Source organism: Sinocyclocheilus rhinocerous, unplaced genomic scaffold, assembly GCF_001515625.1.
Source record: "Sinocyclocheilus rhinocerous isolate Xijiao unplaced genomic scaffold, SAMN03320098_v1.1 scaffold19, whole genome shotgun sequence".
In the NCBI taxonomy this organism is placed as follows: domain Eukaryota; kingdom Metazoa; phylum Chordata; class Actinopteri; order Cypriniformes; family Cyprinidae; genus Sinocyclocheilus; species Sinocyclocheilus rhinocerous.
The window spans coordinates 1,550,767-1,567,322 of NW_015638975.1; the positions used below are offsets into that span (position 1 = coordinate 1,550,767).

General features: G+C 40.6%; 1 protein-coding gene across 1 annotated transcript in view; it reads left to right on the forward strand.

The window, feature by feature from the left end:
* Nucleotides 1-16,556, forward strand: part of LOC107750609 (probable E3 ubiquitin-protein ligase HERC1) — a 60,424-nt gene that overhangs the window by 21,248 nt on the left and 22,620 nt on the right. The window contains exons 23-46 of the mRNA XM_016566099.1: nt 953-1,235; nt 1,642-1,762; nt 1,863-1,914; nt 3,266-3,534; nt 3,635-3,859; nt 4,259-4,379; nt 4,474-4,711; nt 5,397-5,566; nt 5,654-5,809; nt 5,888-5,994; nt 6,081-6,191; nt 6,290-6,460; nt 7,310-7,549; nt 7,689-7,772; nt 8,544-9,073; nt 9,332-10,107; nt 11,169-11,385; nt 11,478-11,635; nt 13,402-13,518; nt 13,625-13,832; nt 13,943-14,064; nt 14,752-14,981; nt 15,326-15,594; nt 16,437-16,489. Of these exons, the coding sequence (XP_016421585.1) occupies nt 953-1,235; nt 1,642-1,762; nt 1,863-1,914; nt 3,266-3,534; nt 3,635-3,859; nt 4,259-4,379; nt 4,474-4,711; nt 5,397-5,566; nt 5,654-5,809; nt 5,888-5,994; nt 6,081-6,191; nt 6,290-6,460; nt 7,310-7,549; nt 7,689-7,772; nt 8,544-9,073; nt 9,332-10,107; nt 11,169-11,385; nt 11,478-11,635; nt 13,402-13,518; nt 13,625-13,832; nt 13,943-14,064; nt 14,752-14,981; nt 15,326-15,594; nt 16,437-16,489 (5,028 nt within the window). The remainder of the gene's footprint in view (nt 1-952; nt 1,236-1,641; nt 1,763-1,862; nt 1,915-3,265; nt 3,535-3,634; nt 3,860-4,258; nt 4,380-4,473; nt 4,712-5,396; nt 5,567-5,653; nt 5,810-5,887; nt 5,995-6,080; nt 6,192-6,289; nt 6,461-7,309; nt 7,550-7,688; nt 7,773-8,543; nt 9,074-9,331; nt 10,108-11,168; nt 11,386-11,477; nt 11,636-13,401; nt 13,519-13,624; nt 13,833-13,942; nt 14,065-14,751; nt 14,982-15,325; nt 15,595-16,436; nt 16,490-16,556) is intronic.

The window sequence follows — 16,556 nt, forward strand, 5'->3', positions numbered from 1 at the left end:
CGGCGCGATACAACGCAACGCGTAAAAAGACAGTGTAAGTCATTATAATCCGTAATTATGTCCCCACTGGATGCAACAAATGCCTCGTTTGTAATGGGTTTTAATGTTTATGTCTCGTCGCTCCGGCTGGACATGGCATCAACAGTTGTGAGGGGCGTAACATTTCCGTCTCATGCTTGAGGTATTCGGCCAATCACAACGCACTGGATAGCTGGCCAATCAGAGCACACCTTGCTTTTCAGACCGATGAGCTTTGTAAAAACCGACACATTTCAGAAAGGCGGGGCATAGAGGAGAAACAATAATGTACAGTATGTGGAAAATAATGTGTTTTTTGAACATTTTTTTGAACCTCATTACACCAGATACACAAAATAATGTTCTTTTTAGCAACATATGACCCCTTTAATTAATTACTTTATTACTTTAAAGATATATTTAAGAATTGGTTTGACATATAGTCTAAATTGCATTGTGCTAGAGCACACCACACAATATACACTACCATTCAAAAGGTTCTTACTGTCCTTTGCTCACCAAGGCTACATTTATTTGATCAATAAACAGTAAAAACACTAATATTGTGAAATATTATTAAATTGAAAAAAAACTGTTTTCTATTTTAATGTATTTTTAAATGTTATTTATTCCTGTAATGCTCAAGAAACAGTTGTGCTGCTTAATATTTAAGTTGAAACCATGATACTTTTTTTTTTTCAGATGATTACAAAATTCAAAAGAACACCATTTATTTGAAATGTAAATATCTTGTTTGTTAATGTGAAAGTCTTTAGTTTAATGCATCCTTGCCAAATAAAAGTATTCATTTCTTTTAAAAAACATACTAACTTTTGAATGGTAGCGTATACTAATAAATAACTTCGTTAGCGTCATGCTTCTTGGCTGCTTCCCTAACCTGGCCGCTCTGTGTCTTATGTCTTGGCGGACACAGAAATCTTTCAATGTTTCCTATCAGCACGGGAAGCAGCGCGAGGAAGGGACCGAGATCAAACCGGAAGCATGAGCGTACAGGAAGAGTCGTCTCAGCCCGGTCCGGAGCGCAGGAGCAGCACGACCCCTCAGGAGGGACAGGATCTTTACACCACCGCATGCAATGCTGTCATCCACCGCTGTGCCATGCTCCTGCTGGCCGTCAGCACACCGCTCGCCCAGCACATCAATCAGCAACCCCTGACAGGTGGGGTCAACCAGGACGGAGGCGGGTTTATGACGAGGTGAGTAGCGTCATAAGTACATTTAGCTGATTTAACATGTGTAAGCATGACTTAAGTCTTTTGAATCATAACCCTTGTCTTTGGAACCTGAAGGCCTCGCTGAACTCGTTCACCTTTCCAGTCTGCTCCAGCGCTGCCAGTCCTGCCCAGGAATGCCTGACCTACTTTTCTAGATTTCACATTATGCAGTTGCAAGAGACCTTGTGTGCTGCCCTAATTTTGAAGAACCTTTATGAGCTGACCCGATTGCAATTAAAAGCAGCGGTTACTCTGATACATAATTTCAATAAACAAAAAACATTCTTCATTAGTGGTATTAATTTATATTTAGGTCACATTTTAATGACACGATTATGTTATGTCCGCTCACAGGACATGTAACTTCCCATTTTCATTTTGTGTGTAGGAGTGAGAGCCTGTCGGCAGAGAGTCGGTCCATCCAGAGCAGTCCCAGCTACAGACTCACAAAATCCAGGAGTGAGTCTGATCTCTCCCAGCCAGAGTCTGATGAGGAGGGATACTCACTGGTGAGATGTGTGACACATGCACACACTGCCTTATCTGCTTTGCTTGATATATAACTATATCAATTGCAGTTATGTAACCTGTCTGTGTGACCTGTTTCAGAATGTGAGGAGGAATGTGGATCTGGATTTAGCTTTCACTCCTAAAAAAAGAGGTAACGCCCGGCCTTTAACATACTGAGGCTGTAGTAGTGGGACATACTGTACTACTCTCTTAATCTGTATATTTGTGCAAAAGTCTGTGTACACATGTAATGTGTCTCTGACAGCTCTGTGTGTCTGTCTATTTTTTTCTACGTTGCTAAATGGGTCCATGAAATAAGATGACAGTGGATTCCTGCTGGCATCTTTATAGCCTCTTCATGCGTTGCCAGATTTATTCCCCAAGCCCAAAATGTGCCACAGCAAATTTGTTTCTATAAAATACTACTCACATAATACTTATTCCTTATTCTTATTCATGTCCAGGCCTGCACACAAGAAAAGCACAGTTTATGACAGAACCTGTCTGTCCCGTTCACATTTCACCTGTAAATCATACACTTTTTTTTTTTTTGCTGGAAATCTGGCATCAGTTCTTGTGGCCTTTATTATAAAAGGGGGGTTAAAATAAATATAGACAAGGATTTGTTCGAGCAGTAGATTATAGGATGCTATTTAAGCTGCTTTTGCTTTTATTTTCTTATCTGTATGTACTGCAAACAGTCATAGCTACAGATATTAGACTTTTTTTGTAGTACAATAAACAGCAAGTGGGAGTTTGCACATTTTTTTATCTACAGTAGCCTCTGTGTCTGGGAGGCTCTGTCCCAAAATATGTTGATAATGTTTTCAGCTACTAATAAATAGTTTCTGAGGCCAAATTTTACTGTTTTCAAATCTTTTCCATAGATTTTCACTTATAATCAGGACTGAAAATGTGAGAAAATCGATGTGATCCATTGATGTGTTGAGAATTTAAAACTGCATTAAAACACACCTAAACCAACTAATAAAGGTCTTTGAGATCTTAAAAATTACAGGCATGTGTTGGAGCAGATTTGAAACTAATTTCTTGAGGAACATAGTTGTTCAGAATCAGGATTCAGCATCCACTCTATTGCTATGAGTGTGTCGCAGAATGAATTCTGGCTTCTTAGCAAAATATGGCATTCACAGCACTTCCAGCACACTCAGTGGCTAAATTTGCTCTGTTGTTTTCATTCATTAGTGGAGTAATGTAGGGAATAGTGAATAAAAATCAAATGTGACTTCTTCGGGTCGGAGCTGAGGTTGTGCTCGAGTGAGTTCATCTGCTTTGGAGTACTTCATATACTCATGTCATACAAATAGCTCTCTTCACAGAAAAAAAAAAATTGGTTTCATAGAAGCCACACGAGAAACAAAGCAATAATGTATTAAGCATAAATGTACATGGCACACAAATTATATAATTTTCTAATTACATAATTTTAATGGTTACATTATACTTTATTATTGGCCCATTATTTGTCTTGTGTTTTCAAGGCTTTCTGTACAGTTCTCCAGACTCTTCTGCTGACTGGTTTGGAGGACGCTCGGCTCGCGAGTGTTTGTACAGCTCTCCACAGTCCTACGAGGAGTCAGACCTCGATCTGAGCCATTCATTCAGGCTCCATGCACTCATCGAGAACATAGTGAACTTCATCAGTGGAGATGTTGGGAATGCTCCTGTGTTTAAGGAACCAGAAGAGAGTGTGTCCACCAGCCCACAGGCCATTATTATAGCCATGGAGCAGCAACAGAGTCGAGCAGAGGTATGTTTTGACTCTTTATTTGTCAGATGCCTGTCTTCACTTCCACCCACAGACTTTGTTTATCTTGTGCTTTTATGATTGTGTTTTGTGTATTATATAGTTGCGTCTGGAGGCCCTTCACCAGATTGTGGTGTTGATTTCTGGGATGGAGGAGAAAAGCAGTCAGGCAGGATCTGGAGGTGGAGCTGGACGCACAGGCTTCAGTTTTCACTCTGCCTCTCTGCTAACATCAGTCAGACTGCAGTTCCTGTCGGGATGTTTTGGCCTTGGTGCTGTCAGCTATGGGGGGCCAAAAGGGGAGAGTGTCCAACTGCACCATTACCAGGTAATTGTTACATGGATCTAATCTTAGACTTGTTTCAGAAGTACTGAAGAAGAGAAAATCTTTTTTTGAATGTGTGTCATACATTTCAACATTAATCTGTGACCATTATCAGTGGATAACAAGCAACAAATTGAGTTTTTAAACATAGTTGATCATCTTTGTAGGTCATGCTGGCTTAATATGTGCTAATTTATGCTAGAATGTGGGCATAAGGCCTTACTGAAAAAATAGCTATAAAGACCCATAAAATTGATCGGCATGTCTGTGAGCAATTCAGTCTTCCTGCTTTAACACATATTGAACAATAAACTGGGTTTGAAGAACTGAAATGTTATGATAAATAATTTTGAATGTCATTATTCATGCTTTGCTCTGCATGTCCTTTATCTTTCCTTGTAGGATGGAGTCAGAGCAGCCAAGAAAAGTTTACAGATGGACATTCAGACAGCTGTTCATAAGATTTATCAGCAGCTGTCAGTCACATTAGAGAGAGCCCTGCAAGCAAACAAGCACCACATAGGTAATGTATTTGAGCACACATTCAGTATATTCATTTATGTAGCATATATTATGCTGAACGTACAGTATATTCATAATGATGTGTGTGTTTACAGAGGCCCAGCAGAGGCTGCTGTTGGTGACGGTCTTTGCTCTAAGTGTGCGATACCAGCCTGTCGATGTATCATTAGCCATCTCCAGCGGTCTCTTGGATGTTCTCTCTCAGCTTTGTGGAACGGAAACCCTGCTTGGACAGACACTGCAACTCCTGCACAAACCTGCAGGCTCTCAGCTCAGCACTGCCCTCAAAGTGGCCAGCACCAGACTGCTACAGATACTAGCCATCAGCACCGGGTACAACACAGTTCTCTCACAGATTGTTAAAACCTGGTTTTTCATAGCTGATCTGAACCTCAAATGCTGTGTGTTTTAAATTATGATGCTACTCCATGAATGTTCTTTAGACCCACTGTGAGATTTTGGCATCTTGTTTACATTACCATTCAGAGGTTTGGGGTCAGTAAGATTTTTTTAAGGAAATGAATGCATTAAATTCATCAGAAGTGACAGTAAAGATTTTTTACAGTGTTACAAAAGATCTATTTCATATAAATGCTGTTCTTTTGAATGATTTACTCATCAAAGAATCCTTACAAATGCCACAAAACTGTTTTCACAAAACTATTAAACAGCACGAGTGTTTTCAAATGGTTCTTGAGCAGAAAATCAGCATATTGTTTCTTTGAAGATCCACCTTTGCCATCACATGAATAAATTACATTTAAAAATATATTCAAACACAAAGCGGTTATTTTAAATAGTAATAATGTTTTACAATAATACTGTTTCTGTATTTTTGATCAAATAAATGCAGTCATTGTGAACAAACATAAAACATCTTACCAACCCTAAACTTTGTAGTGTAATTTATCAGAAGGTAATTAGGTTTGTTTGCTCACATCACACTGTTTATATCTCTCTTAGCAGGAGCACAGAAGACAGATTCATTAACTCTTGCTCTTTCCTATCTTTTCATCAGGACATATGCAGACAGGTTGAGTCCTAAGGTGGTCCAGGCTCTGCTGGATCTTCTGTGCAGTCAGCTGAAGACTCTGCTGGCTCAGGCTGCTGGAAGCACGCTCAGTGCAAGTACAGAACTGCAGGAGAAGACTGACGACTGCGCAGATGCTCAGAAAAAAGATTTTCGAGGTAGGACAATTGCAGGTCAACAGCAACATGCTCAGTAAGTTACTTTTTTTTAGTGTTTTTTTATACATTGCTTTTATTTTGGTGTAGCATTGTTACGTAAGAGACACACAGCAGAGCTGCACCTCGGAGACTTCTTGGTGTTTCTGCGGCGAGTCGTCTCTTCCAAAGCCATTCAGTCCAAGATGGCTTCTCCTAAATGGACTGAAGTCCTTCTCAACATTGCTGCTCAGAAATGCTGTTCAGGTAGTACATCAATGTCTCGACCACATCGTCTTGTCTGTGTGCTAGTTGTTAGATTAGTTAAATGTGTGTATTTTTCAGGCATTCCGTTGGTTGGTAATTTGAGGACACGGCTGTTAGCCCTGCATGTTTTGGAAGCTGTGCTTCCTGCCTGTGAGAGCAGCATGGAGGACCATCAGATGACCCAGGTCTAATTCCACACACCTCTGCTGTGCTCTTTTTTTTATTATCATGGATTATGTGTTGCAGAGTTTAATTTGTCTTTGTGTGGTAGGTGGTGGAGAGGTTGTTCTCACTGCTCTCGGATTGTATGTGGGAGGCACCTGTTGCTCAAGCCAAACACACCATCCAGCTGAAAGAGAGAGAGCAGGAACTCAAACTACAGGTGAGGGAGATTCAGTCAGTCAAGTGTAAGAGGTTGTAATGCTTTAAAATGTACTCATACCCAATGCCTTTAAATGCCATCTTTGTTGGTTGTTTTAGGGTGAATCAGAGGAGGAAGAAGAAAATTTGCCTATCCAGGAAGTAACCTTTGACCCTGAGAAGGCACAGTGCTGTGTGGTGGAAAGCGGACAGGGATTGACACATGGCAGTGGAGGCAAAGGTTATGGCCTGGCCTCCACTGGCATTTCCTCTGGCTGTTATCAGTGGAAGGTTCTACACACTTTTTTTTTTACACTAACACCATGTCTACACCGGACGCGACAGTTGTCGTGTCGCGCTGCGCCGCAACAGCTAAAGTCTGTCTACACTGGACGCGACAAAGCGACCATTTAAAATCATTTGAAATTTGTGTCAGTACGTCATAAATAGAACGCAGCAGCAGTTTACTGTCGGGAATTTGTCGTGCCGCGCCACGCCGCATCCAGTGTAGACAGCATAATAGGTTCTATTGTATTTTGTCGCGTAAAGCCGCACTTTACACCATGACCGGTGTGGACACGGTGTAAAGTTCAGAAGTTTGGGGTCAAGACTACACTATTTGATCAAAACAACAGTAAAAGCAGTATATTCAATATTAAATATATTAAATATTGTGAAATATTTTACATATCTAAAATAACATCAATTTTAAAGTATTTTAAAATCTAATTTCTGTTATGGCAAAGCTGAATTTTCAAGTCTTACCCTTCATTGTCACATGATCCTTCAGAAATCTTTCTAATATGCTAATTTGGTCCTCAAGAAACATTTATTATGTTAAAAGCAGTTTTGCTTATTAATATTTTTGTGGAAACTGTGATACGTTTTTTCAGGATTCTGTGATAAATAGAAAGTTCAATAGATTTAATATGAAATAGAAATCTTTTGTAAAATTATGAAAGTCTTTACGGTCACTTTTGATTAATTTAATGCATCCATGTTGAATAAAATTATTAAATTCATTTTTAAAAAGTCTTATTGACCCCAAGCTTTTGAATCAAACTTCATGTAAGCCAGTAGCACAATATGTGCATTGTGTCAAGCTGTGTGAGTATAAGAGTGTGTATGATTTGTTTTCAGTTCTATATCGTGAAGGAGAATCGTGGAAATGAGGGAACGTGTGTAGGTGTGTCACGTTGGCCCGTGCATGATTTCAACCACCGCACAACAGCCGACATGTGGCTCTACCGCGCATACAGCGGCAACCTCTACCATAATGGAGAGCAGACCCTCACGCTGTCCAGCTACACACAAGGAGACTACATCACCTGTGTGCTGGACATGGAGGCCAGGACTGTGTCCTTTGGCAAGAACGGAGAGGTGCGGTGCAGCTCACTTACAAACACACAAATACTCAACCATTTTACCAACTTGCATATCAAAAGCTGAGCTGTAATACACATTAACTGTCTTACGTCATATGTGCTTATGTTCTAAACCACGTGGCTCTATGTGGCAGGAACCCAAACTGGCCTTTGAGGATGTCGATGCTACAGAGCTGTACCCTTGTGTCATGTTCTACAGCAGTAACCCCGGGGAGAAGGTAAGACACAGAAGTGCTGATGTTGATTTAAACTCTGTGGTCTTCTGTTTATCTAAAATAACACTGATGAACTGTTCAGACTGCATAATCATGTTGGTGGAAGGTCAGTCTAAACTCTGATTGCTTCACCTTAGAGGTGGGCAATATATGCACAAAAATTATATCATGATATTTGTAAATCTTTTGGGTCAATAACAAAATGGATGCATTTTTCTATTATTTGAACAGTCACATACATGGCTATGAAACAAATTTATGAATGTGCATAATTTTTCAATCCAAGTAATAAAGCTTAATATTTTACATTTGATTTTTAGTATTTGTTTTTAATTTTATGTGCTTTTTCATTTTAAATAGGTTTTTTATTTAATTAAAAAATATTATTTAGGTTTAATTCATTTTTATTTCAGTTTTAGTTAATTTCATTTATTTCTATTTAGTAATTTTATTTCCTTAGCTTAAATTTATTTTATGCCAAGGTAAGGTAACATTTCTCTTTTTTTATTTTGTTTAAGTTTTTCATCAAATATTTATATTTAATTTCAGCTGTATTTCAATTAACAAAAATGTTTTTATTAGTTGTGGTTTGTTATTGATGATAATTTTGATTAATTAGATTTATTTTTATTTTTTTTTACAGATTCCTTAACAGTTTAGTAGAATGCAATGACTGCCATAACAGCGATATCAACAAAAATGTATACCGATTGACAATTTCCTACAGTTTTCTATATTGTTCTAATCAGTATATCACCCACCCCTTCCCTGCAGGTAAAAATCTGTGACATGCAGATGAGGGGCACACCACGTGACCTGTTACCTGGTGACCCAATCTGCAGCCCTGTGGCCACTGTCCTGGCGGAAGCCACCACCCAGCTGGTCCGTATCTTACACCGTTCAGAGCGCTGGACCCAAACTATCAACTGCAGCATCCTCCAGCGCCTCCAGCAGATCAGGGGCTGCCTGCGAGAAGGAGCTCCTCCAGCAGGGGCCACCAGACTGCGCAAGAGCCTCTCGGCACAGAGCAGAGAGGAGCAGGACGAGAAGGAGGAAGAGCGAGAGGAGGAGAGAGGAAGAAGCGGACGGCACGCGGCGGCCGAGCTGTCGGAGGCGCATCTGCGGATGCTGTGCCACCAGGTGTGGCCAGTGTTAGCTGTGATAGGGGGAGTAGATGGTGGGTTAAGGATGGGGGGACGGTGTGTGCACAAGCAGACGGGGAGACACGCCACTCTGCTGGGCGTGGTGAAAGAGGGGAGCACATCAGCTAAGGTGCAGTGGGATGAGGCGGAGATTACCATCAGGTGAGAGATTGGGTATCTGTTTGAGTGATTTATATGAATGTGAAATTGAGGCTTTTGCTTCGCTCCTGCTCCCCAGAGCTCTCCTACTTTTCTGCCTTCTGCTCTCCTTGGTCTCTTTATCCACTTTTCTTCCTCCCTAATCATTTCATTGACTTTTTCCTTTGCATTAGCTCCATGACGTTGCATGTTCCCTGGCCCTCCTCCCTGCTCCCTCACTTTCTCTCTCTGTGTTTGGTTTGTCACTCCTTTTCATTGAAGCTTCCCCACTTTTTGGTCGCCCAGTGACACACCGTTGTACAACTTGGAGCCAATCGAGCCTCTTCCCTTCGAAGTTTCACGTTTCCGCGGACTCACTGCGGCTCTGCTGCTGGACCTCACCGCCCTCGCAAGCCTGCAGGACGACGGCTCCAAATCTGCCTCCGGTCGGCGGCACGAGAGAAGACATCGCCACGAACCCCAGGAAGAACGGGAGAATGAGTCGCGCACCAATCCGAAAGAGGGGATGGGAGACCTGCGTGTATCTCACAGCTTGGATGAGGTTCGAGCTCGAGCTCCGCCCAACTCTCGCTCCGAGAGCGAGCTCGCTGCCTACACACAGGATGCCACACAGCAGACTCCAGCGGAGAAACGGCGCAGGCTGCAGGAGATCGTGGGGATGCGCTCGCAGGAGGCGGCTGCGCAGATGGAGGTGCATGCGGTGCAGTTGTCGTATCTGTATCTGGGAGCGATGAAGACCCTGAGCGTACTTCTGAGCTGCAGTAAATACGCTGAGCTGCTGCTGATCCCCAAAGTCACGCCTGACAGCGGTCATAATGCGGATTGTGCCAGCCCTGGGGTGAGCGTGTGTCAGGAGGAGGCGGAGCTGCGATCGGCTCTGCAATTTCTGATGCGACACATGGTGAAGCGGGCGGTGATGAGGTCGCCCATTAAAAGGGCACTTGGGCTGGCAGACCTAGAGCGGGCGCAAGCTATGATCTACAAACTGGTGGTCAATAGCCTACTTGAAGAACAGGAAGGCCGCAGTTCTAAACCAGGTATATCAGAAAACATAAAACAAACCTGATACATGTAAACTGACTTAATCTACACTACTGTTCAAAGGTTTGGGGTCAAGATTTTTTGTAATGTTTTTGAAAGAAATCTCTTATGCTCACCAAGGCTGCATTTATTTGGTTAAAAATATGGTTAATGCAGTAATTTTGTGGAACATTAGAATTTAAAAGAACCATTTTGACTTTTAATATACTTTTAAATGTAATCTGTTGGTAGATCTGATTTTTCAGCAGCCATTACTTTAGTCTTCTGTGTCACATGATCCTTCAGAAATCATTCTAATATGATTTGAAAGTAAAAAAAGAAAGAAGAAAAAACAAAACAAACAAAAAACACCATTTATTTGAAATAGAAATCTTTTGTTTTTTTGACACTGATTTTAATGCAACCTTTCTGAATTAATTTCTTTAAAAAAACGGTAGTTTTATAAACTGGTAGTTTATAAAATCTTGACTGTACAGTGTAATTGCTGCTATCCTTTACAAATATTGCTTGATATTTTAATATTATATATGACGCCAGTGAAATAAAAAAAAAATCACCTTGCCAGAACGATTGAATATTCCTAAAAGAAATTCACCTCAGTGGATCTCTGTTTTAACATTTTATTTATGAAAACATTCAATTAAATAAAAACATTTTATTTAATTTATTTAAACTCTTTTTTTTTAAATGATTGGACTTTTTTGCAAGCTATGATTTTTTTTTTTTTATTTTTTTTTACCATCTCATTCACAAGACGCATAGTTCTCTTCATAAAATATGTGAATGTGTTTGTTTTTAGTGGACACAGAATGTGAGGAGTTAGAGGGAGACCAACGGTTTCAAACTCCGGTCACCACCTCCCCATCAGCGTCCAGCAGCACCTCCTTCATGAGCTCCTCGCTGGAGGACACCACCACTTAATTTATTTAAACTCTTTTTTTTTAAATGATTGGACTTTTTTGCAAGCTATGATTTTTTTTTTTTTTTTTTTTTTTACCATCTCATTCACAAGACGCATAGTTCTCTTCATAAAATATGTGAATGTGTTTGTTTTTAGTGGACACAGAATGTGAGGAGTTAGAGGGAGACCAACGGTTTCAAACTCCGGTCACCACCTCCCCATCAGCGTCCAGCAGCACCTCCTTCATGAGCTCCTCGCTGGAGGACACCACCACAGCAACCACACCTGTTACCACAGCCACCACACCTGTTACAGACGCAGAGACGGCACCAGCTTCTGAATCACCTGGAGTAATGCCCCTCAGCCTGCTCAGGTACACACACACTTTGTCTCTTTGAGAGTGTGTGAACACTGAATCTTTCAATCTGTGTGTCATGATTAATGTGCAAGTGCATGTCTGAGCAGGCAGATGTTCTCCAGCTACCCAACAACCACCCTTCTGCCAGCACGTAGAGCTCAGACCCCTCCCGTCTCATCGCTGCCCACCTCACCATCAGACGAGCACGGCCGGAGACAGAGCCTCACGTCACCTGAGTCCCAGCCTGCCAGAACCAGCAGGACAGGTACAAATACACATGTTTGTTTCTTAAAGGGGACCCATTATGCCCCTTTTTACAAATTGTAAAATAAGTCTCTGATGTCCCCAGAGTGTGTATGTGAAGCTCAAAATACCCCACAGATAATTTTTATAGTTTGTTAAAGGGTTAGTTCACCCCAAAATGAAAATTCTGTCATTAATTACTCACCCTCATGTTGTTCCAAACCCGTAAGACCTTCGTTCATCTTCGGAACACAAATTAAGATATTTTTGATGAAATCTAAGAGCTCTCAGATGCTGCATAGACAGCAACGCAACTGTAATGTTCCCAGGTCCAGAAACGTAGTAAGGACATCAGTAAAACAGTCCATGTGACATCAGTGGCTCAACTTCAGTTTTGCGAAGCTATGTGAATACTTTTTGAGCGCAAAGAAAACAAAAATAACAATTTATTCAACAATTCTTCTCCCCCGAGTTACGTCTTCCGCCATTTTGGAGAGTACCCAAGAGCGTAATCCACGTAATCAGCGTTGTTTACATTCGGAGGAGAAAGCGCGCGCATGAACGTAATCTGCTTAATCAGCGTTGTTTACACTTGGGGGAAAGCGTGCGTATGTCGTGATACTCTAAAATGGCAGAATATGTAACTCGGGGGAGAAGAATTGTCAAAAAAAAAGGCAAAGAACAAACGTGTGATACTTACTTTGTCTGGAGCTGACGTTCGTGCATGAAGCGTTGGTATTGATCCTTAAACATATAGGGGACTTTGCCGATTTTTGGGGGGAAATTTCCTTCGAAAATGAAATTTAACCACAGTGTTCTAAGCAGCTCAGATGGAGGGAGTCTATGGAGACTCCTGTGTCCATTGGTGCATCCCAAAACACAACATTTGTAATGCCTCTTTAGCGCTGACATTGTATATCTCCAGCAGCTAACCTTACAGCAAGAAAACACTAATGGCAGACTGCTGCTTCTCATTCAGGACTGTGTCTATGTTATTAGGGCAGAGAGCGTCACAAATGGGCGGGATTTTCTCTCCTTCAGTGACGTGTAAAGAGGGAGAATCTGAAACCGCTCGTTTGGAGAGACTGTTTATAATTTATTGGGATTATTAAAAAAAATGGGTGGGTGGATTTGTACCACTATAGGCTGGTTGTTTTCACACACTGCGGCCACACAACTGTGTTCAAACACCTTATAAAAGTGAATTTTGCATAATAGGTCCCCTTTAAATGAATTAAATGTGGTCCAGAAGTCTGAGAACACATAAGAAATATTATAAAATGTATTTTTTTTAACATTATTTATATATATATATATATATATATATATATATGCTTCTCTAGAATAAATATATTGGGAGTATACATACAAGTGTGAAATATGTAAATATGCCAGAAGTATACATTTTTTCATCATAACAATTAACAAGAATGGAAAAAATAAAATAAAATAAATAAATACACAATGAAAATACCATTGGGCCCTCCCCAACCCTCCTCTGCATTGTACATTTGTCACATCAGTAAAAATTGTTAAATGTACAAGTACAGTACTCAATGATAAATAGTACATGGAAATAAAGTAAAATGAAAAAGTCAAATAAAATAATAACAAAAGATGTTTCAATTAAACTTTTTACTCAAAGTATTATGATGATGATATAATTTGTAACGGGAAAAAATTATTTAATTAGAAAGGCTGTCTTTCAGATCTTTGTACATGACTGTATATCCATATACACATAGTCCCGTATTAAACAGCTGATTTTGTTTGTTTATTCGCTCCAAGCATTATCAGACCCTAGCAGTCGTCTTTCCACATCTCCACCTCCTCCTGCCATCGCAGTTCCACTGTTGGAAATGGGTTTCTCACTCAGACAGATCATGAAAGCTTTGGAAGCAACAGGTAGACACAAATACACATAGAAATGTCATGTCTAAATTCAGAATTTCTACTTTTTTCTCATGTTATCATATCAGATATTCAGATTATGTTCTGTGCTGGTCTGTAGGTGCACGTGGTGAGGCAGATGCTCAGAACATCACTGTGCTTGCGATGTGGATGATCGACCACCCAGGCACGGCAGACTCTGATGAGGCTTCAGACCCCTGCTCCGGTGCGGCAGGAGGGGGTAAGAGCACAGAGAGGAGCTATCTGCGCTCACCGGGTGACATCCCCAATGCTGATGCTGCAGAGATGGAGGAGGGATTCAGTGAGAGGTATGAATATATGGCATGCCATATTGTATTGTTGCATGAGTGTAATTAAACAGTGTGTAGCTTAATTTTTGTCACCCATTTATCATTCTGTTACTTCTTTCTCATTCTAGTCCTGAAGGTCTTGATCAAGATTTGGGCTCTTCCTCTGCCGGCCCCACTCCCAGAGGACGCTCTGCAGCCAGCAGGAAACACCGCTTTGACCTGGCTGCACGCACATTATTAGCTCGTGCAGGTATAGGGATCTCCAAAGTTACATGTTTTCTAAATCAACTAGTCAGTGGGTTATCTGAACAACTAGTCAATTAATCGCTTTTATGGAAGTCCTGTATAATGAGGCTGACCCTGAGCAGACATCTGTACATTTTTCCATGATTATTTGATAAATAGATAAAGCAGTTAAGCAGCACAACTGTTTTCAACATTGATAATAATAAGAAATGTTTCTTGAGCATTAAATATATGCATTTTTGAATGATTTCTGAAGGGTAACGTGACACTAAAGACTGGAGTAATGGCTGCTGGAAATTCTTTGTTGTCAATAGAAATTAATTTAATTTAAAAATATATTAAAATAAAAAAACACTTATTTTAAATTGTAATAATGTTTCACAATATTACAGTTTTTTCTTTTATGCAGTCTTGGTGAGACTTCAAAATCATTAAAAAAAAATCTTACTGACAAAATCATAAAAAAAATCTTACTGATATGTTAGTTAGTAAAGTAAGGTTAACTTACCATCAGCTAAACCCTGAACTTTCGGTTGATTAACCCCAAACCTTGCTTACTCGAGGTAAGTTATTTATATTTTGTTATTTATATATTTTTTTTATAATGAGGAAAAAAAGTTTTACGACATTCAATTTTAAGAATCATCAAAACAGTAAATACTCCACAGTAACGTTGTGTTTTTTTGTGTAGCTGGACTGTACCGCTCAGTGCAGGCACATCGAACTCAAGCACGTCGAGAAGGTTCTGGACTGCAGCAGGAGCCTGGGCCGCTCGGGGCGCTGTATGACTTCAATCTGGATGAAGAGTTGGAGCTCGAATTGGATCAGGAAGCCATGGAGGCCATGTTCACCCAGGAGCTTGCATCAGATTCCGACATTCTGGGAATGTGGATCCCGGAGGTACTGGACTGGCCAACATGGGTGTGTGTGACAGCAGCCTGGGGCTGCCGCTGCTTTACTACTCACCTTTAACCCCTGCAAGGCTGTACACACAAACACACACCTACACATTTGTTCAGTGACACACATATTGTTCTTACCTAAAGTTTGCTCACTCACATCCTCATATTGGACACATATTGGCTCTCTCACTCTCACTAACACCGGTGCATGTTTTGCCAGCACAGTATGGAAGCAGCAGATGCATACTGGGATGCTTCAGCCCTGATCCATGTTCCACTGGCTTTCAAATCTTCATACATGTACGACATACTCTCCAAACTGACCGCAGTTGTCTGGTTTTGTCTCATTTGCTTGTGTGTTAGCATGTGTGTGAGACGGAGGACCGTGATGAGGTGGTGGTGTGTGAGCTGTGTGGGGTCAGCGTGTCCAGCTTCAACCAGCACATGAAGAAGAGTCACCCGGGCTGTGGTCGCAGTGCCAATCGCCAGGGTTACCGCAGCAATGGCTCGTATGTTGACGGCTGGTTTGGAGGGGAGTGTGGAAGTGGAAATCCCTATTATTTGCTCTGTGGCAGCTGCAGAGAGAAATACCTTAACATGAAGAGCAAGATCAAAGGACCACTGCCTGAGAGGTGAGAATTAGTGTCGGGCGATATGCTCCATAGTCATATCGCCCTATCGTCAGCCTGATAGATCGCCGACACACGATACTATCGTGCTAATTTAATTTAGTTATTAGCCGGAGAGTGAACCAACTATGGCTAAAAGCAGCCTAATGTTAGTGTAATCTATTAACTACACATTATATCTTTTTAGTCAAGTAGCATATGGATGTCATGTCACAAATTAGTTTTAATATGACTGAATTTGTATTTAACATGATAATTTAATAGAAGCATTATACATTACTAATTATAATGCTTACATTTCCTCAGTTATTCAAACAGCATCTACAGAAAACGAGCAAAGAACATGTACATTATCAAAGAACATCATCACTGAATATATGAATAAATCTCTTATACTTGCATCACACGTACATCTGCACTTTGTTGTTTATGATGAGGGAATATGCGAGAGAGCAGAATTCAGTCAGCAAGCGTGCGCACTCAACAACAAAACTCCGCTGTTTCAGCGATGACTCATCTGAATGCCTCTGATTGGCCAATGCATTCATAAACTCAACGGAATCGTGTGTGATTGGTTAACACTGTAAAACACGTAAAAAGAAATATGATGGAACAAATAAGCCCCAATATTGATTTAATATTATTTTTATTATCAGGCTAGTAATACTATTAATAATAATAATAATCGTCTTGCTATCGTCAAAGGCGATATCTCAGACTGTTGTCTATACACAATACTATCGTCTATCGGCACAACCCTAGTGAGAATGAGAGGTTGCATGTATGTGTTGACATAGACGAATTCACATGAATCTGACGTTTTTCCACTGATCTCTGTTTTTCAGGTATAAAGGTCAAGCACCAGACCTGTTGGGAAAGCAAGACAGCGTGTATGAAGGTATTAAAAGTGTCCACATACAAAACATACATATTAACCAAAAACATAATGCAGCAAGTAATAAAAA